General features: G+C 37.7%; 1 protein-coding gene across 2 annotated transcripts in view; it reads left to right on the top strand.

Moving 5' to 3' along the window:
- The first annotated feature begins 124 nt into the window (after positions 1 to 124).
- RNF138 (ring finger protein 138) overlaps positions 125 to 22,190 on the top strand; it is a 47,631-nt gene continuing 25,565 nt past the window's right edge. For both annotated transcript variants that reach the window (XM_044658035.1, XM_044658034.1), the window contains exon 1: positions 125 to 304. In XM_044658035.1, the coding sequence (XP_044513970.1) occupies positions 195 to 304 (110 nt within the window). In that variant the 5' untranslated portion in view covers positions 125 to 194. The remainder of the gene's footprint in view (positions 305 to 22,190) is intronic.

Genomic DNA, 22,190 nt, shown 5'->3' with positions numbered 1-22,190 from the left:
TCCACCTCTTCCTCCTCCTCCTCCTCCTCCTCCTCCCCCCCTTCCCCCGCCCCCCCCTTCCTGGCGCGAGCCGCTTCCTGACGCTGCCGCCGCCGCTTCCCTCTCCCCCTCCCCCTCCCCCCCGGTGCGCGCAGGGAGCCAGGCCCGGGGCCGTCGCCGCTGCCGCCATCGTAGCCTCCTGCCAGCCTCGCACCATGGCTGAGACGCTCTCCACCGCCACATCATACACCGAAGACGACTTTTACTGCCCGGTCTGTCAGGAGGTGTTCAAGACCCCGGTGCGGACCGCGGCCTGTCAGCACGTGTGAGTAACTACGTGCCCGAGCTCCTCCCCCTCCTTTCCTAGCCCCCATCCCGAGCCCCGGAGCCCGAGCCCGGCACGCACCCCCACCCCCAGCTGGTCCCGGGTGTGCCCGTCGCGCGGTGGAAGGAAGCGGCCGGAAGCCTGGCCCGCGCTCCCCAGGCCCAGCCCGGCCGTCCTCCCTCCCCCTGGGCGTCTTAGCAGCCCCCGCCCCAGCCTGCTCCAGACCTCGAGGGTTCCCCTCACCGTTTCCCCCATCCCCCGTTCCCCGAGGACCCTGGTACTGGACGACTCCCGTCCGGCGAGGCCAGGCCTGCAAGGCCCCCTTCCCTTGCTTAGCCCTGGAGGGGAGGAGGTAGGGAATGAGAGCGAGGGGAGGTGGTGAAGTTCCCCCAAGCGCATTTGTGGCTAGAGGTGATCTCAGTTATTCAGGTCGCCAGCGAGACATCTGCTGAGGTAGTTGTGCAGGGGCTGCAGTGATATATTCCCCCCTTCCCATTCTCTGGGGAATTGGGGCTGGGGGCCCTGAAGGGCACCCAAACTTTCTTCTCATTTCTCCAAGATTCTGGATCTCTCACACAGGCTACTTACACCCTAGGGCGCCACAAACTACCTTTTTGGGTTTATCGATTTTTGCCTTTCTTTGTATCATCAGCACTTAATGGTACAAAGGAGGTGCTTAAGCAATACTTGTTGCCTTGACTTTTAAAGGCTTCCTAAGCAGGTTTCTGGTTGTGGTGGAATGGTTTCATTAATTGAGTCGGAGGGTAGGTTTTGTCTAAAAGTGATAGTATTTCCGTATTCAAGAATTGTGGTAGCATTTTTTTTTTCTTGCTTCCCACCTCTTGGTTTCCATTTTGTTTTGTTTGTAAAGTGTGAGCCTAAAGAAGGAAAGCAGCTGTCTGGGTTTGGTGTTGGGGAATTCAACCTCAGGGGATTTAAGTCAATTAAGTATTTATTCAGAGCTTTTTGTTTTGGAGGTGGAGGATTCGGAGAGTATAAATATTTTAGTAAGGCGGCTCCTGCCCTCTGGGGGCTTTTATTCTTCTTGGGGGACCCAAAGGCTAGGAAGGAAGAATTAATCCTGTAGCAAAATAAGATCTTGATTTTTTTGTGGTAAAATGGCCTTTAGAATTTATCTTGAGATGTCTGCCTCCCAGCCCTTATTTAAAACTGAGTAAACTAAGGCCCTGAAAGATTATGATTTGTGATAAAACGATTATAAATCAAGCTTGGATTCTAATCCAAGTTAATGCTTCTAGACTGAGCCTCAGTTCCCTCATTAGAAAAATAGGAGGGTGTTTTTAAGTATCTTGTGAGATTCCTTCTGTTTCTTAGAGCTAAGATCTTATGTCCTTTATTTTTTTCCCCTTTGGGTAGGCCCTCTGATATCATTGGTTGTAGGGGACTACAACAAATACATATAATAAACAATATTTCTCTAACTCTCAATCTTGGAGTTTGGAGACCTGTAAAGAAGGACCACTAATGGTAGAGAAATTATGTTATTTAATAGCTTTCTTTTATCACCATGACACAATCCCAGGGCCCTTTTTAGAAATATTTTTTTCACTCCTGGATTTAAGACAACCTTTGTTTTAAGGGTTCTTAACCTGGGTGGGTTTGTAGACTTGAAATACACTGTATTTCAATATAGTCAGTTTCCTTTATAACCCAATGTATTTTTATGTATTTAAAAACATCCTGAGAATGGGTCCCCATAGATTTCACCCCCCAATGGAGTCAATGACACAGAAAAGTTTAAGAACTTCTTACCTAATGGATCTCCTTGGTTCTGGAATCTTGTAGATTTTGGTGCAAATCCTGTATCTGAGACTAAAAAGTGTACTTGGGCTAGTCACTTAAGCTTTGAGCCCACGGTGGGCAACTTCACGATTCTTGCAGGTTTGTGTTGCATCTTTGGAGAGAGTTCCCACACAGTGAAGTTAGTGATCTGATCATCTCTGCTTCTCAGCGTTTCTGAGCTATTGCTGTGTGTGGGAGAGATGGTAAGAAAGGGCTGGGAGGCCCTTCACGAAGATTTAAAAAATGCAGCACTAAGAAACAACTCAAACTTTTTATTTCAGGTTTTTGTTTGTAAAGTGAGGTTGAGAGGAAAAAATTTCAATTAAAATGGAATTCTCTTAAGAAAAAATGTTGTAGTTACTAATATTTGGTTTAAGGATCTAAGAGGAAACATTCTGGAAAGAAAAAAATAGTCATATACTGGTATTCAGATGCATAATTTATCCTTTCTGCTACTGTTGCTTTGAAACATGAAATTTTTACTTTTTTCTATTAATACCTCCTTGTATTTCCATTTTCTCCTCTCAGGCATTTCCACCTTCATGATTTTACAAAGACTTGGAAAAAAGCAACTAACTGGTTTTTCACTTTAGCTGTAGGCTTCCATTTTGTTTTTATTTTATTTTTAATGTTATTATTTATTTATCACATTTATTTATTTATTATTTATTTTATTACATTCATTTCTCCTCCCTTGTACCCAGTGAGCTATCCATTTACTAAAATAATTCAGAAGAAAAAAATTCAGCAAAACTACAATATATTGGATGTGTTTGATAATATAAACAACATTTTACATCCATAATCTCTTCCACCTGTGCAATAAAGAGAGAAGGAAATTAAGTGTACAGTTTCCTATGGTATGAATTGCCTATAACACTCAATATTCTATCACAGAATTTGAAATAGATTCTATCTGTGGTTATATACTCTTATCAACACAGTTTTTAAAATGGTTGCTTACTTACCCATCTGGGATTACTGAACCTTTTAAATTTTCATTGTTTTCAAAAATCAACAGCCTTCACTCATCTTCTATCTGAGCAGTGTAACCCCCATACACTGAGCTAGCTTAATTTTTCTTTTTGTCTGTCTGAAGAAATAAGGTGCTTTTATTTGCTTTAAAGTTAGAATAATATCTGGTTGTAGAATATATGGGAAGATAAAAAATATGATTTTTTTTTTATTTCACAATTTGGGATTTTTTTATTCAGAACTTAAATAACCTAGTAAAATGAGCATTTCTATATACATTGTAGAACAGAAAAGATTGTACGTGAAAACTATATATTTATGTATGGCTGGCTTTTCTTTTAAAATATATAATAAATTTAACATGTAACCTTCAAAGCTGTCTTATTTGTCCATGATTCCTTCTAATCTTTCTTTTTTAAAGGGGAGGGTGTCCCCATTTCTTCCCTCATCTCAATCTTAAACCAAAGGAAGGAAAATGAAAAAAACAAAACAAAACACAACCTTTTGTAACAAGTGTGAATAATTAAGCAAAACAAATCCCTACATTGGCCATATCTGAAAATGTACATTTCCTTCAGCAATTTGACTCCTTTAACCACTCTGTCAGTAGGTAACATGGTTCATCATCAGTCCTTTGGAAATTGTGGCATTGTGTTTGATCACTAGTTTCAAGTCTTTTTAAAGTTATGTGTCTTTAAATATTGTTATAGTATAAATTGTTGTGGTTCTACTAACATAGCATCAGTTTATATAGATTTTTCCCAGGTTCGTCTGAAACCATTCCTTTCCTCATTTATATAATCCATCACATGCATATACCAAAATTTGTTCATTTATTCCCCAACTGAGGGAGGGGAGTACCTTTTAGTTTACTGTTCTTTGCCATCACAAAAAGGACAATTTTAAGGATTTTTTTACATAAAAGTTCTCCATCTTTCTTTGATATTTTTGGGCTATAGGCTTAGTTGTGGTGTTTTTGGGTCAAAGACTAGACATACAATTTAGTGACTTTTGGGGCAAAGTTCTGCAATTGCTTTCCAGAATGGTTGGACTAATTCACAGCTCCACCAACAGTGCATTAAAATGTGCTTATTTTCCCTCAGGCCCTTTGACAATTGTCATTTTACTTTTTTGCCTTTTTTGCCAATTTTGAGGTGGACCTCAGAGTTTTAATGTGCATTTCTTTATTGGTGACTTAAGAGTATTTTTTCATTTGGTTGTTGACATCTTAGATTTTTTTCCTTTGAAACCACCTGTTATATCCTTTGTAATGGAGAATGGTTCTTGTTCTTATGAATATGAAAGTTTCTTAGGTATGTCATTGAAACTTCCTGTGAAGATTTTTTTCCCCCCAATTTACCTTTGTTCTTACATTTACCTGTGTTAATTTTGACTGCTTTGGTTTTGTTTGTGCAAAATCTTTTAGTTATATATAATCAAAATTGTCCATTTTTTTCTTTTATCATCTTTATCCTGTCATGAAGCTGTTCCTCATCCAGTCAGTCAGCAAAGCATTTATCAAATTCTATGTGCCAGGTACAGTGCTAAACTTGCAGGTATAAGACAAGTTCTTGTTATGGAGCTCAGTATAATGGGGAAGTTGAGAAAGGTATTTGAATTGCTTTCCAATTTTTTTAGGAGATGACCTTGTCATAATTTCATTTGTAGTTTATCTTGGTGTGTGTGGCGTGAAGAGACATTTGAGCTCTTAACTGGGGTTTTTAACCTCATGTCTGTGGCTTTTTTAAAATACTATTTTGATAACTTAAAGTAACCAAATGCATTTTACTTTTATACATTTCAAATGTTATTCTTGAAGGGGTCCATAGATTTTACCAGACTGCTTGGAAAAAGGGGTCCATGACACAAAAGGGTAGAGTTTATATCAAATTTCTGCCAGACTGCTTTCTAATTTCCCCAGCAGTTTTTGCAAAAAAGTGAGTCTTTATTTTAGAAGTTTTGGGTTTATAGACTTTCCGGCTCCTGTATTCATTTGGTTTTGCGTTTTGTGTACAATAATTTTTTTTAACTCCATTTTTCAGCCAGTTTTTGGTGATTTACAATTTTGTAGCATAGTTTGAGTTTTGGGTACTGCTAGGCCTCACCATTTTAATTTTTAAATTCCCTGGGGTCATTCACCTTTTGATTCTCCAGATGAATTTTGTTACTATTTTTTCTAGCTCTGTTAAATGATCCTTTGTTATTGTTTTTATTTTTATTTTTATTTTTTTTAAACCCTTAACTTCTGTGTATTGGCTCATAGGTGGAAGAGTGGTAAGGGTGGGCAATGGGGGTCAAGTGACTTGCCCAGGGTCACACAGCTGGGAAGTGGCTGAGGCCGGGTTTGAACCTAGGACCTCCTGTCTCTAGGCCTGACTCTCAATCCACTGAGCTATCCAGCTGCCCCTCCTTTGTTATTTTTTTATGCACTGAATAATAAGTAAATTAAATAAGAACTGTCAATTTATATTATTGACTCAGTTTATTTGTGAACAATATTTCTCCAATGGTTTAGGTTTCTGTAATTTTATCATTTTAAATTCCAAATTTAAAATAACAAAACATTTCCATATCTACAAAAGAATAAAAAAAGTATTGTATATAAAACTTTGAATCTCCATATTGATTGCTTTTTTTAGGAAAGTACATAATAAATTTAACATCACTTTCAAAACTGTTGCTTGTTTGTGCTTCCTTCTGAATTTCCATTCAGTGCATTATTTTTCTTTCTTTTCTTTTTTTTTTTTAACCCTTAACTTCTGTGTATTGGCTCATAGGTGGAAGAGTGGTAAGGGTGGGCAATGGGGGTCAAGTGACTTGCCCAGGGTCACACAGCTGGGAAGTGTCTGATGTCAGATTTGAACCTAGGACCTCCTGTCTCTAGGCCTGACTCTCAATCCACTGAACTACCCAGCTGCCCCCTCAGTGCATTATTTATAAAAAGTTTCAGAGGTCATTTTTTTTTTTGGTTATTGTTGCTTACTACCCTGAAAATCCCTCCTTTTGAATTAAAAATTGAGAGGCAAAAGGAAAAAAAAATCCTTGTAGCAAAATAAAGAATAGTCAAGCAAAACATTAAAAAACAAATACCTTTTTGTGTACCTTGTATCACTTCTGCCAGGAGGTGTACATAACATGTTTTGTCAAAGGTCCTCTGGAGATGTTTGGTCTTGGTCTTGATTAGTGTTCTTAACTTTAAAGTTTTAAAAGTTTAAAGTCTTTAAAAGTTGTTTTTCTCTATGGTGTAATCCTTATATAAATCAATCTGGTTCTGCTCACATTACTCTTTTATCAGTTTACCCTTCAATCTCTGAAATTGTTTCTCTGATACATTCATAAATCATAATTTTTTCAGCCGTTCCCCAATTGGTGGGCACATCTCCTGTTATTTTCTGTCCTCCCCCTCCCTTTTTTTTTTAAACCCTTACTTTCTCTCTTGGAGTCAATACTGTGTATTGGCTCCAAGGCAGAAGAGTGGTAAGTGCTAGGAAATGGGGGGTTAAGTGACCTGCCTAGGGTCACACAGCTGGGAAGTGTCTGCAGCTAGATTTGAACCTAGGACTTCCCATCTCTAGGCCTGGCTCTTAATCCATTGAACTACCCAGCTGCCCCTCTTCCCCTTTTTAAATTATTGTCACCCTCACACTCTGTTCCTGTCTGTCTGCCCCACCATTCCCACCCCAACTCCCCCTTATTACCCTGTCCACTCCTAGCTTGATTTGTGTTTCTAATTCCCCTTTGTCCCTCTAAAGTAAGAATGAGAGAGAATTCATTCATCTTTTTATCTCTTCCTCCATGTTTTTATATGCTATTTTCATGCATCTCAATATTGTGAAAATCTACTTTTTCCTCTTTATGCATCATTTTGTTCCTTTTACTCTGTCATCTTTTTCCTCTTTGGACATACAGAACAAAATCAATCCAACTCCACATCCTCTGTTATTCAAATTCCTTAATATCCTTTAAAAACATTAATTTTCTGAACAGAAACTTGTTTATTCTCTCCCTGTTAGGATGTTAGCTTTACATTATCATACATTCCTTTTTAGTTCAAATAAATGTACTATTCTAGGTTTCTTTTGGCACTTTATATTTCTGTTTCAAAGTTCCTACTCAGTTTTGGTCCTTATGTCAGAAATGCAAGTTTTCCCTCTTATAGTCGGACTGTACTTTCAGTTCTGATGTTATATCTTCCTAAAAATCACCAAATAAAAACCACAGGCTTACTGGGGAGATGGTGGTGAGGGCACAACACTCAAAAACATCTTTAATGACACTTTTAAAAAAGAGATAGTAACCTAATAAAAATAGTATCACTGTTTAAGACCTGCAAAACAAATAAATAATGCTAAAATAAAATCCAGATCTTTGGCCTTTGATTCTGCTTTGTTTGTGCTTGTATTCCCATCAATTGGACTGGTCCAGTAAAATTGATGTTTACAGGGAAAAGGACAGCCTCAGTGACTGAGATTATGAATCTCCTTTGGTACTGTACTTTACCTTAAAAAGAGGTAAAATTTTCTTTTGGAAAGCAGGCCTTGAAAGGATTTCAACTTGTGAGTTATGAAGTGGTGGAAGGAGGATTATCTGTAATCAGGCAAAAATGTTGAAATATCAGATATGAATGCGTATGGTTCGTCCTCTTCCCTTCTGTGTGCATTTTGGATTCTGTTCAGTGATATGCAGGTTCTAACTATTTTCTCATGGAAAAAATTTGTATCATATTTACATTGTTCCCTAATATAATTTTGGAGAACAAATTCACATTTTCAAAATGAACATTATAGCAGAAGTCACTGTACTCCACTTTTGCAGGTTGTTATTCTTGGTTGTAAGTCTATATAGCTTTTGCCTTTTAGAATTTTCTATTTCAAGATCTCTTGCTAATATATAGTAGAAAGCTATCTGGTTTTATGTGAGTCTGGCTGTGATTCTTTCATACTTGAACTCTTACCTAGTTCCTTGCAGTATTTTTACTTTGAAGGAGGATTTGTACAAAAATTTTGCCAGTGACTCTTTTGGGTCTTTTTATTTTAAGAATCTGTTCATGAAGTGATTAGTGAATTCCTTTTATCTTTATTTTCCCTTCTGGTTTAATAGATCTGGGCAGTGTCTTCATTTTTTAAAAAATCATGGTTTTTCAGGAAGGTGTGACAATTCTAAATTAGATATCTTTCCTTGACTTGGCCTCTTACATTTTTTTCTGTTTTTTGTTATTTTCCCAATATTTTGATTTTTTTTTCCTAAATTTTTTTACTATCCTATGTAGTCATTGATTCATATGCTATCTTCTAGTTTTGAGGGAGTCTTTACTTGGGTGAATTGGCCATTTTTTCACTAAACTACTTAATTTCTTCCATAGCTTTTATTTCATTGTTTATCTCTTTCATAATTTCTTTAAAGTATTTATGTAGTCCTTGTAGTAGAAAATTCATTTTTCCTTTTACTCTCTACTTGTAATTGTTACAGAGTTTATTCCCTACTTTATAGAGATTCCTAAATATATGCTGGTAGATGTCTTTGTTTTACTTCTCTAATCTTAGTTCTTGAATTTGGACTTTTTGCTGGTGTAGTCTTTACTTCCTGTTTTTCTTTTAGGGGAAGTTGCTCGGTCTTACATGATCTTGCTCAGTTTCCCCTGAGTTTCTTTGTTGCCCTCTCATCTCCTGGGGTTAGACCATTATTTTTGAGGTTCATATACATATTCTTCAGGGCTTTCCTGTCATTCTAGGACAGAATACTTGGGGACTATGGACTTCCACGACCCTTTGGCACCCTGAGTCAGAATGAATGCCATGCCACATTCACAGGGATAGTTGCCATTCCCTCTTGTGAATTATCACCCTTGTGCTTTCTCTGCCTTTGCTTAAAAATTTTTAGCTTGCATGTCTTTGACCTATGTCTGAACCTACAGTTCTTGTTTGCCCTCCTTGTCTTTACTGGTAGGGTCACCTTTTCCTATTGACCGTGGCTTCTGACTTTTTATATAGTCCTGAGCTTGAGGTTATTGTAGTTTCTCATTGGTTTTCTTGGTCATTATTCAGTCTTTTGTGAATTTCAAATTTTTTGCTGGAGCAGTTGTTGGGGATCTGGACAGCCTGTTTTTATTTAGGCAGCTATCTTGGTCACATTTCCTTATTTCTTATATAGGAATTTTTGGTAGGATAAATCCATTGTTTAATCAGGAATGTGATTGCTATGGAAAAGGCTTGGATGTTCTAACAGGTGCTGAACAGCAATCTTTGGGCAATTTGTGGTGCCTTTCATGAAAAGCAATGGATTTAAATGAGAGGACCTTAGTTTGTATATATCTGTCTTTGCTACTTAGGATCAGAGAAGTAAAGCTGAGAATTAAGAAGTCAATAATTCCTGTCTCCTCAATTTACAGATGAGGAAACTGAGCTGTACAGAGAGGTGATTTGCTGAAGGAAACTGAGCTGTACAGAGAGGTGATTTGCTGAAGGGATCCCTCAGATTAAGTAATTGGTAAAGTTGAGATTTTTACCCAAGGTCTTTGTTTTGAAATTCAGTGCTTCCTCTGAAATACTTACATGAGGGAGCAGCTGGATAGCTCAGTGGATTGAGAGTCAGGCCTAAAGACAGGAGGTCCTAGGTTCAAATTTGGCCTCAGACATTTACCAGCTGTGTGACCTGGGCAAGTCACTTGATACCCCCGTATCAAGGGTTTTTTTAAACCCATACCACTCTTTTGCCTTGGGGCCAATACACAGTATTGACTCCAAGACCAAAGGTAAGGGTTTAAAAAAAAAAATACTTACATGATCTTAGTCAAGTCACTTCTTTAGACTAGATAACCTAAAATTCTAGTTGTTATAGTGTTATCCCAAGTCACTTTATATTTCTTTGGACATAGGTTCTTACCTGCAGAATGAGGTTGCTTTAGTGTTCACATTCTATAAAGATCTTAGTATTGAAAATAGTAAAGGGTTGAAGATATTTCAGTTTATTTTAATTGACCATGTACTTCTTCCTATCTCTCCTTAGAAATAGAAGGATTTTAGTAAAGTCTTTTTATTTTTGCTCTTATTACTTCCCCCCCCCCCTTTTTTTTTTTTTTTTTTGGCGTGAAAGTCAGTAGCTCTCTTCAACAAACTGATGGGGGACATACAGGGGTGAAATCAAGGGAAAATTTTTTTTTAAAGAAGTGACAACTGTAGTAATGCTAACATTAGAAGTAAACTAATACAGAAATTTAGTTGCTGCTCACAGTAAATACAAGGAATATCTTTGTCTAGTTTGTTTAATTACCTTACTACAAAGACATTTAACTTTCATTTGTGGTATTTTGGGAAGTTTATATCTAATTAGCACAGTGTCTTGAACATAGGAGTTGCTCAATAAGTATTTCATTGATTTTTGATCTAACTGGGGCATGTATCTTTGGGAAATGAAGGTAAGATGCCATACCAACTAATGTTGGAGACTTTGTTTCTCTGAAGATTTACTTTGTCCTTACATGAGTAGTTTTTTCTACTTCATTATCAACAACCAGCAGAATACCAAAAAGGGATATCTGCCTCCAGTAATCTGATGAGAAATCCCATGGACAACTTCAATATACCAAGTAAGGTTCAAGGGTAAATTAGGGGGAGGGTTTTACTGGTTATTGTTTTACTGGTTATTATATTCAAGTTCTTATGTGTAAAAGGAGTAGGTAGGAAAAATTTGTACATAAAATTTTCAATTTGTCATCCTAGTTTAGGATTAATTAATTATTCATCAGATATTTAATCTGCTATGTGCTAGGCATTGTGATAGGGCGCAAGATATAAGTATTATGTTAGAATGTAAATTCATTTCCAGTAGGGATTCTTGAAGGATTAAAAAATCTCTATTGGAAATGAATTTACATTCTTTTTTTCCTTTCGTTTCCTTTTGTTTCGTTTCCTTTTGTTTCCTTTCGTTTCCTTTCGTTTCCTTTCCTTTCCTTTCCTTTCCTTTCCTTTCCTTTCCTTTCCTTTCCTTTCCTTTCCTTTCCTTTCCTTTCCTTTCCTTTCCTTTCTTCTTTTTTTTTAATAAACCCTTCAAGAAAAGGTAAAAAAAAAAAGGTAAAATAATAGGGGGTTTTGGTCCTTTGGTGGGAAAGGAGGGTGCATTTGAGTGATTTGAGAGGTGGTAAGGAGAGATATAAGGGAATGGCTGAGTTTAGGGAAATGGTGGACAAGGTAGTATAATGAATGGTAAGGGAGATGATGAGGTAATTAGGAGAGGCAGCTGCCACAGGGAGACCCTGGGACTAGGGACAGAGGTTACTGGGAAGGAAGGCTGGACTCTTCCAGGGAAATGGTATTTCTACAGACACAAAGGAAGGTTAGGGCCAGTCAGAAGTGGTTTGAATCAGACTAGAGGGCTTTCTAGTCAGTTTCTCAAGTCCACAAAGTAGTCCCAAGGCTCCTCCCTTTCAGTGAAACTGAAGGGTTTCCAGGAGGAAGTATAGGGACAACTACTTCCTCCCAAGATGTATGCCTCCAGCTTCTCTTAGGAAAGTAAAGAGAATAATTCCTTCCCTCCTTGAACTCTCACTCATCGTAGAGCCAATGATTTAGCAAAGGGTTTGATTAGGTAACATGGGCTTTATTAAAGTTTCAGGGTTGATTATCAAGGAGAGAGGAGTTCAGGGTTTCCCTAACAGCTGCTAGGGAGAAGCTAGACTCCAAGAAGAGTGGTAAGGGCTAGGCAATGGGGGTTAAGTGACTTGCCCAGGGTCACACAGCTAGGAAGTGTCTGAGGCCAGATTTGAACCTAGGACCTCCTGTCTCTAGGTCTGGCTCTCAATCCACTGAGCCACCTAGCTGCTCCCGAATTTACATTCTAATATGCAATGTTATAACTAGTTATTTGTGTTGATGGCTTATTTCCTCTATTAGATTTCCCATTTTAGCAATGTTTGTTTGAATTGAATTGAATCTAAATAATAACAAAAGGTGAAATTAGAACTATAAGTTTAAAAATTTGAAATTTAAAACTGCATTGACTTGTTAGTTAAAATGACTACCTATTTTGGGACAGTGGTTAGCAATAGGAATAAGCTAAGATTAAACTGTGTTGAAGCTATGCAATAACCACATCTAGTACTAGATGTCCCTGCCCATGTGATTCCTTTGGGTTTTGTAGGGGGCTATGGAAATGCTATTTCTTCCTTGGTAAATTACTTAACTTGGTAACTGAATCCAAGACAGCTAGGTGGCACAATGCATAGAGTACCAGGCATGAAGTCAGGAAGACTCATTCTTGAGTTCAAATCTGATTAGAGAAACTTATTAGCTATGTGGCCCTGAACAAGTCACCTAGCCATTTACTCTAGTGTTACTCATAAGTAAAATGAGCTGGAAAAGAAAAAGGCAAACCATTCTAGTATCTTTGCCAAGAAAGCCCCAAATAGGGTCATGAAGAGTCAAATAAAATTGAAATGACTCAATAGCAATGATAACTCTGAATTCATTATTACAGCGAGATTGGACCTTGAAATCAGGCTTTCAAGGACCATATTGATCCAAGGTCATTTAAAGTGCCAGTCTAGGTAATTTGACCAACCTAAAATAGTTCCCTGACTTTCATTTGCTATGATATTACATTATTCTTGGTAACCGTAGTATTTGTAGCCACTTGTTCACTGGGCAGGCCTTAGGAAACAACAGATTTCTTCCCCAGGCTATGCTTTTTTTCCTGGAAGATGATTAGGCTTTTGAGAAAAGGGATGGAACATAATTCCTGAATTGAGAGGAAACTATAAGAGAGCAGAAAAGGTTTCTGCATAATTTGAAATTCACTCTAGAGGGGTTGGTGACAGCCAAAAAACTCATTGTCTTGTCTGAATGTGGGGCAGAGTGGCAGCCAGTATGAAATAATGGCAGCATCTTCTGTCATGGAGTAATTTCTGACCAAGAAGATTGAAGGCTTAGAAGAATTTCATATCAGTAACTTGGGAGAATTTTATCATCTTTTAATCTTCCAACAATTTAAATTCCTTATTATTATTGTCATTGATATTATCAACCCTAGGCAGAAGGTTTAGTGCTTCTAGTTGTAGATCCTATTCTTAGAGCTCAAAAAGTTTTTTACTTTTAATACTGTGTATTGGCTCCAAGACAGAAGAGTGGTAAAGGCTAGGAAATGGGGGTCAAGTGACTTGCCCAGGGTCACACAGCTGAGAAGTGTCTTGAGGCCAGATTTGAACCTAGGACCTCCTGTCTCTAGGCCTGACTCTCAATACACTGAGCTACCCAGCTGCCCCCTCAAAAAGTTTCTTAAAAAAGAATATCATAATTTATTCACAAGGGAAATGTGACCCAACATCTCTAAACATATCCTGTTAAGCTTATTTTTCCAAGGCATGAATTTGAGACCTTCCTCAATTTTGGGTGACTTTTTATCAATGTCCTCAATAAAATATGGTACCCAGACCTGGACAGTAATATATTACAAATGTAGTCTGACCAGGGCAAAGTACTATGTGACCATCAACACCTTACTCTGGATTTTGTGGATCTCAATATAATTGAAGATTGCTTTAGCTTTCTTGGCTGCCATATTGTTATTAGATTGCAGTTCACCAAAATTCCAAATCTTTTTTTAACCGAATTGCTTTGTAGCCACCCTTTCTTTATTTTGTACCGATGAAGTTGACTTTGGAACCTAAATATAAAATTTGAAATTTAGTAGACATAAATGTAATTTTAATAGATTCGGCCCAGTAATAATAATAATAATAATAATAATAACAATAATAATAATAATAATAATAAGCATTTATTTAGTGCTTTATGATTTACAAGGCACTTTACAAATATTTTATTTGATTCTTACAACAACCCTGGTAGGTAGGTGCTATTATTCCCATTTTAGAGATGAGGAAATTGGAGGCAGACATAAGTTAATTGATTTACTGAGGACCACACAGCTAGTATCAGAGGCTGAATTTGAATATGTCTGGAACCCTCCATCTAGTACTGTCCTATCCTCTGTTTTCTCTGGCTGCCTAGCTCAACAACATCTATTTGAATTATGAATCTTTTTTTTAAATTTTTATTTTGAATATTTCCCCCTAGTTACAGATTTCATATTCTTTCCCTCTCCCCCAAACCCCCCCAACCCTCCTTAGCTGATGCACAATTCCACTGGGTTTTACATGTATCATTGATCAAGGTCTAATTCCATATTATTGATAGTTGGACTAGAGTTATTGTTTAGTGTCTACATCCCCAATAATATCCCCATCAGCCCATGTGTTCAAGCAGTTGTTTTTCATCTGTGTTTCTCCTCCCACAATTCTTCCGCTGAATGTGGCTAGTTTTCTTTCTCATAAATCCCTCCACCTTGTTCTGGATCCTTGCATTGCTGCTAGTAGAGAAGTCCTTGAATTATGAATCTTATTCAGTGTGTTAATTGTTCCTTCCAGCCTTGTACCATCTGTAAATTTGATAAGCAATCTCTCTTGCTTCCAACTTATCAGGGAACCTTTAATGGCTACTCTTGTTCTGTTCAGTAAGCCAGTTCTGAATATATTTGAATTGTTAATATTTTCTTCCCTCTTAAGTTTTCAGGTACTATATTCATTTGTCTATATGTTTTATTCCTGTAATACACCATAAGCTTTTGAAGTGGAAGAATTATTTTTTGTCTGTATCCTTTTGTGCTGTAAATGCTTTATAATATCTGTTGTTTTTTTTTTATAATATCTTTTGAATTGAATTGATACAGACCAGTTTTTTTGAAAGCCTAGAAGATGAGACTAATTTGGTGCAAAACAATTCCCTTGAGGGAAATAAACCAACGTGATTAGAGTTTTTCTGGGTTCTGTATGTACTCCTTTATAGACACATTTTTTTAATAACTTCCTGGTGAGGTTGAGTAGAGACTAGGTGATCTTTGTGGGGTTATGTCACCTGATCAAAATGAATTACTTTTTAGGTAGTAAAAGATATTTCACATAATATTGCTAATTGCTGTTAATGATTGTAGGGGAGAGACTTTTTTTAATTTAAAATTTTATTTTGAATATTTTTCTATGGTTACATGTTTCATGTTATTTTCCTCTCCCCCAAACCTCCTTCCCCAACCGATGCACAATTCCACTGGGTTTTATATGTATCGTTGATTAAGACCTAATTCCATATTATTGATAGTTGGACTAGAGTTATCGTTTAGCGCCTACATCCCCAGTAATATCCCCATCAGCCCATGTGTTCAAGCAGTTATTTTTCTTATATGTTTCTACTCCCACAGTTCTCCCTCTGAATGTGGCTAGTTTTCTTTCTCATAAGTCCCTCAACATTGCTCTGGATCCTTACATTGCTGCTAGTAGAGAAGTCCATTATGTTTGATTGTACCACAGTGTATCAGTCTCTGTGTACAGTGTTCTCCTGGTTCTGCTCCTTTCACTCTACATCAATTCCTGGAGGTTATTCCAGTTCACATGGAATTCCTCCAGTTCATTATTCCTTTGAGGAGAGACTTCTTGGGACTTAAAATGGCCATCTGTTCCAATTTTGAAAAGGAGAAAAAATGGATTTTTCCAACTATAGTCTAATGAGCTTGATATTAATTCCTGGAAAAATTCTTAATTTCAATAGTCCCATCTGATTGAATGTTACTCCCATCTATTAGGAGAGCACAACCTTTTTACTACTTGGGAAATGGACTTTAGACTTGTGTCTGAATACTTTATCACTCTGTAGTTAATAATATGACGAGCCTTTTCTTACCCAGTTTAGCTGTGCTGATTCTTAGCCAACAGACAAAATGTTGCCAGGGTCATACTTTGAAACATTTTTAACTGGAAAGACCTGGCTGAACTTAGTCTTGGAAGTATGTATGTAAGCTATTTCCAAACTAAGAAGAGGTAGTTGAACAGAATTTTAATGGAGGGAAAAATTTTTAGAAATGGACTGTAAAATAGTTTATAAACACAAAGAAAACTGCTCATTGTATATGACCAGCAATGTGTATTCTTTAAAAATAGGCCATGAAGGGGCAGCTATATAGGCAGGTGTAGAGACAGGAAGTTCTGTGTTCAAACTTGGTCTCAGACATTTTTAAATTTTGTGACAAGTAACTTAACCATGATACAGGTTTTTAAAAAGGTCATGACAAACTAATTTTTGTTTTTTTGATAGTATTGCTAAAATTCTAGGGTTAGGGAAATATTGTAGTCGTAATCATACTTAAATATTAGCAAGGCTTTTAAGTCAGCAGCTTTGTGGAGAAGATGAAGAAAATTTTAGAATGTTTCAGAAGTAGTTGAAAAACTTCAAAAATAACGTTAATTGTTAATATTGATATCAAGTTTGAGAGAGATTTCCAGTGGTATAGTTCAGGGTTTTTATCTGGCTTTATTCTGTTTTAATTAGTATTTAAAATTTTTATTTCCTTGAATGAAGATATAAATCATACATTTAGCAAATTTTTAGATGGTATAAAACTTGGATGGCAATTGGGTTAAAAAAAATTTTGAGAGACTGTGAGGTGGATCTAACCTAAACATAAGAAATGTCCTTTAGTGTTTGCTTCATACAATCTAGGAAATAGGTTTGAGAAGATATGACTAGATAGCTAATCATATGATGAAAAAAGTCTGATTGCAGTAAACTGCAAGCTCAGCTATAAGTCAGTAGTCTGTAGGAGCCAAAAAGGTTACTTTGAGCAAAAACATGAATGTGAAGTGTTGGAAGGATTGTTATAACAGACTTTCCTGTTTTATTCTAGAGGACAGAACTAGGAACCCTAGGAAAGAAGGATAAGAAATGAATTACCTAATAGTTAAAGCTGTTAAAAAAAATGGAATGAGCTATATGAAGTAATGAATTTACCTTGTCACTAAGAAGTATACAAGGTTTTATATGTAATTGTGCATAATGAATGGTTTTGGAATAAATGAATGATTTATGAAGAGGCTTGTGAATGAATTTTAGCTTCAAGAGCTAATCATGCTAAGAACACATGAGTCAGGTAGGAGTTGGATGTGCTATGGATCTAATTGAATTTCCCTTCCATCTCTAACTTTCTAAGGATTTCCCAACAGTGGGGGATGTTGATTTTATTATGCTCAGTTTACTTGAGAGGGAAATGGAAAGGAACATTTCGTTGTTTAGATGTAGCTGTTGCTATGATACAGATTGTAACTGTTTTCTGTTGTTCCTGTGCCTCTCTGTACTACAGAGCCAATACTGCAAATGTGCAGCAGATACCATTCAATCAATGTGATGTTAAATGTTTCTGATTTTAGTATACCCTTAATCTTTTGGCTTTAAATACCATTAGACAACGTTAGGGTGAACGTGTGCACTGGCTGTTTATTGTTGCTCAGAATTCCATAATCAATATTTGACAAGGGGCAAATAAATTTTTTCAGAGGATATAAATGCCAAGACATAGTGAGATAAACTAAGTCCATGACAGCTACTTAATCCTGTTTGCAGAGTTTGTGTGTTTCTGAATTAATATTTCCTCTGTACTAATGGAATTAAAAAGCCCATTTCATTAAGAAGCATTTATTCAGTGGCTACTATGTGCTAAGTGCAAAGAAAGGTAAAAACATAGTCCCTGATCACAAGTTCATAATCATGCAAACCACAATATACATATAAGATAAATTGGACATAATCAGAAGAGAGGAAAGACACTAGATTAAGGGAGATTCTTAAAGTAGTATTTTATCTGAGGGTTGAAAGAAGCCTGGGAAGTTAGATGAAAAGGAAGAGAGTTCCAGGCCTAGGGACAGCAAATGAAAATTCAAGAAATTAGGAGATGAAGACACTAGAAAGTGTATGGAACAGGTAGGAGACCAGTATGGAGTTAATGGAGGGCTTTAAAAGGCAACCAAACCTCCATTATTTTTGGCAGTGCTGTTTCTCTTTGAAGTTAATCAATAAACATGCATTTAAAGAACCTACTATCTTCTGGTTCCTGGAGACAAAGATTAAAATATTTTAGACCATGGTAGTGAGCTTTAATTCTTTTGGGAGAACTACATGTATTTATTTTGGTATATATGAAATAAATACAGCATATTTTAGGGGAAAAAGGAGAATTTGATTTCTCTCAGAATTTGGTGGAGAGATTAGAGGTCCATCTCTTCTATGCCTGATACATGAATCAACTTTGCAACAATAATTTTTATTTAGTATGCAGCCATTCATCATGTGCCATTATGTGCAAAGTAAACAATTTGTGGGTAATGTTGGTGTGGAAGGTATGGGAAGACCTCATGAGAGAGAAGGAATTCAGGCGTAGGGGACTGCTTATGGAATGTAATGTGTAGAAGGAATATCATGAAAGTTAATTAGTATAGAGTGGGTAGTAATACATAACTGGATTGAAAAAAATGGGTCGAAGCAGGATTGTGAAAGGTTTGATGCCTAAGGGACAGGATTGTGGTCAATGCTTGTATATTGCTCTATAGAAATATAGATAGGTTATATTCCGGGAATTCAAGGAAAAAGATAATTTTGACTGCCATTCTTTAAAGGTTTTTAAAAGTGGCATGCCCTTGGTGCAACATAAAGAATAATTTACATATCTTCTTTATTTGAAAAGATAATTTATAAAAACAATAGACTAGAGAAAGTAAGGAAAGTAAGTTGATTGTTTACTTATGTGAAGGTAAGAGTTGGCCATGTTCTCAAATTTTTTTTTTTTAACCCTTATCTGCTTTCTTCTAATTATACAAATGTTGGTTCCAAGGCAGAAGAGTGTAAGGGCTAGGTAGTTGGAGGTAAGTACCTTTCCTGGGGTCACACAAGTAGGAGTTGTTTCAGGTCATATTTGAACTGTTGTTAGGAAGATTATTATTTTAATTGTTATGTAGGAGACTTAGCAGGAAGGGCTGGAGAATTCCACATGGAATGGGGAAGCAGGAAGTTGCTTGCACTCTCTGAGAAGGACTCCATGGTGGTTGGGACAAGTATTAACTGATTCCCTGGGAGACCTTAGATCTAGTGGAGTTGCACCCTGACTCCCTGGGATCCTGGAGTGTGGTAATGGTTGGAAGCAGAGGACATCTATCCTGCATGACAGCACTGAGTGGGGAGTGATCTGCGATCTGGTGGACAGCTTGTAGACTCCCTCTCCCTACTTGGGCTACTTTGGACCATCAGTTCTGGAGGAGTTGGTTCCTGGCACCCTGAAAACATCTTTGGACTCTATTGTGAGGATTCCCACTCCAGTACTGTTATTCTCTGGGCCTTGCCTGGCTTAGGTCTTAGATTAGTGTAGATAAGTCCCTCCCTTGACCCTGTGGTTTGCCCTTAGCTTGTAAGAGTAGAATCCCTTATTCCCATCCTTTATTATTGTTTCCCACAATTAAACTGTTATAAACCTTTGCCTTTTACTTGCTGGTTTCTATAGGCCTAGACTAGATACTGCAGGGTGGCAGTTCAGTAGCAGTCACCTCCTTGTCAGTAAAACCTGGTCTCCCTACCTTGTTTGGTCCTGTCCATCTGTCATTCCTGTCTCCCTCACCCATTGTGAACCCACAGATAACTTAGTTAACTTCCCTGGTAACCCTCCATTACAGTTTGGCAACCAAGATGGGACATCCACCTTAATTTATAAACAATATAGCCAGTAAGAACAATGATTGGTGTGTGATATTACATCGAGAACATTAATAGTAAGAATGGGTTGGGCCATTTCAAAATCTAGCATACCCCTACAATACCTGGGTATGAGTTTGAACCACAGGTAGGGAATAGCTAACACCCCTTGCCACAACCCCAAGATAAAATAATCAATCCAATCTTCCAGCATCATTGTTCCCAGCATTGCCCAAACCGACCAGTTGTGTATAATCTCAGCCACGATTACTGACTAATAACAATAATTAACAACAATAACAATTACAATTAAACACAAACAACAGAGAGCAAAACAAAAAAAAAATGGTGAAAAACCCTTTCTCAGGGGCTACTCTGGCCCCAAGAGTAACTTGGCTTCATCCAGAGATTTTTATGAATGACCTGGGGTGGGGGGTGAGCAGTTCGGAGTAGCTCACCACTGCCTGAGAACTTTCAGCTCAGAACCAACGGCTGAACCCCCTCCCCCCCCAAGGAATGTTCAGAGTCCCTTGACTTCCAATCCAACCCTGTCTTCCCAGGAGAGAACTTCCTGCCTGTCTCTCTGTTACCCAGCCATCTGGGAGTGACAAACTGTAAAGGAGGATTACCAGGGAAGTTAACTAAATTATCTGTGGGTTCACAATGGGTGAGGGAGACAGGAATGACAGATGGACAGGACCAAACAAGGTAGGGAGACCAGGTTTTACTGACAAGGAGGTGACTGCTACTGAACTGCCACCCTGCAGTATCTAGTCTAGGCCTATAGAAACCAGCAAGTAAAAGGCAAAGGTTTATAACAGTTTAATTGTGGGAAACAATAATAAAGGATGGGAATAAGGGATTCTACTCTTACAAGCTAAGGGCAAACCACAGGGTCAAGGGAGGGACTTATCTACACTAATCTAAGACCTAAGCCAGGCAAGGCCCAGAGAATAACAGTACTGGAGTGGGAATCCTCACAATAGAGTCCAAGGATGTTTTCAGGGTGCCAGGAACCAACTCCTCCAGAACTGATGGTCCAAAGTAGCCCAAGTAGGGAGAGGAGGGAGTCTACAAGCTGTCCACCAGATCGCAGATCACTCCCCACTCAGTGCTGTCATGCAGGATAGATGTCCTCTGCTTCCAACCATTACCACACTCCAGGATCCCAGGGAGTCAGGGTGCAACTCCACTAGATCTAAGGTCTCCCAGGGAATCAGTTAATACTTGTCCCAACCACCATGGAGTCCTTCTCAGAGAGTGCAAGCAACTTCCTGCTTCCCCATTCCATGTGGAATTCTCCAGTCCTTCCTGCTAAGTCTCCTACATAACAACTAAATAATAATCTTCCTCACAACAGAACCCAGGTCCTCTCAACTCCAAGCCTGATACTCAATCCATTGAGTCAGCTAGGTGCTCCATAATTAATGTTTTCTTACTGGTCACATTCTATGCCTAACCCAGTATGAAAGACATCATTGCATATCTTCCTTATTAAATCATCATTTTGACTTACAAACAAGTAACTTTGACACTTTGGTTACTGCCAGTGACCCCATTATCCTAACACTGTTTTTGCCAGGGTTTTACTGCTTGAGAACCTGCAGTGAATTTTCTCAGTTCCATAGCATTTAAATCTTTTCCTGATTGGCCAATCAACATGCCATTTATTCACTTTTTTAAAAATAAAAAAAAATTTTTTTAAACCCTACCTTCTGTCTTAGAATGAATTCTATATATTGGTTCCAAGGCAGAAGAGTGGGTAAGGGCTAGGCAATGGGAGTCAAGTGACTTGCCCTGGGTCACACAGCTAGGAAGTGTCAGTACAGATTTAAATTTAGAACTTCCTGTCTCTACTGAGCCTCCCAGCTGCCTCCCATTTGTTTTATCCTTTTTAAAAAATTTACTTTTTTCCAAAGGAGGATCCTTCTTTCTGCCTCACCTCTTCCTACCTCTCTACTTCCCAATTGAGAAAAAAAGTAAAAGTTCTCTAAACTTGTATATTTGGGCAAAACAAATGTCCACACTTTGTCCAGGTCCCCAAAATTAAATTGTCCCAATCTTTAGTCACCTTTATCAGAGGATAGTTGGTTTTATCATGAGTCTTCTAGAATTTTTGATCATTGTATTGATCAGAATTCCTAAGACTTTCAAGTTGATTGTTTTTATGAAAATATTGTTATTGTTTAAATTGGTTATTAAATAAAATATTAAATTTTCCCCGTTCTGCTTACCTATTTATCATTTCACATAAGTCCTTCTAGTGTTCCCTGCCATCATCATAATTAGTATTCTGCAAACATTCATATACCACAAACTGTTTAGTCATTCCCCAGTTGTTGGTTATATCTCACTTTTCAGTTCTTTGCCATCTCAAACAAGGCTTCTATAAATATTCCTACAGATGAGTTCCTTTTCTTTTTTCCTTGAATTTCTCAGGGCGTGGTATCTGTGGTTCAAAGGGTATACACAACAGTTTAAAAGCTTTTTGGGCACGGTTCCAAATTGTTGGGCCAGCCTGATAGCCTCACCAATAGTAGTACTGTAACTGTTTT

The sequence above is a fragment of the Gracilinanus agilis genome, chromosome 1 (genome assembly GCF_016433145.1).
Source record: "Gracilinanus agilis isolate LMUSP501 chromosome 1, AgileGrace, whole genome shotgun sequence".
NCBI classification, from domain to species: Eukaryota; Metazoa; Chordata; class Mammalia; order Didelphimorphia; family Didelphidae; genus Gracilinanus; species Gracilinanus agilis.
The sequence above is the reverse complement of the archived record's forward strand: the minus strand, read 5'-3'. Positions and strand labels throughout refer to the sequence as shown.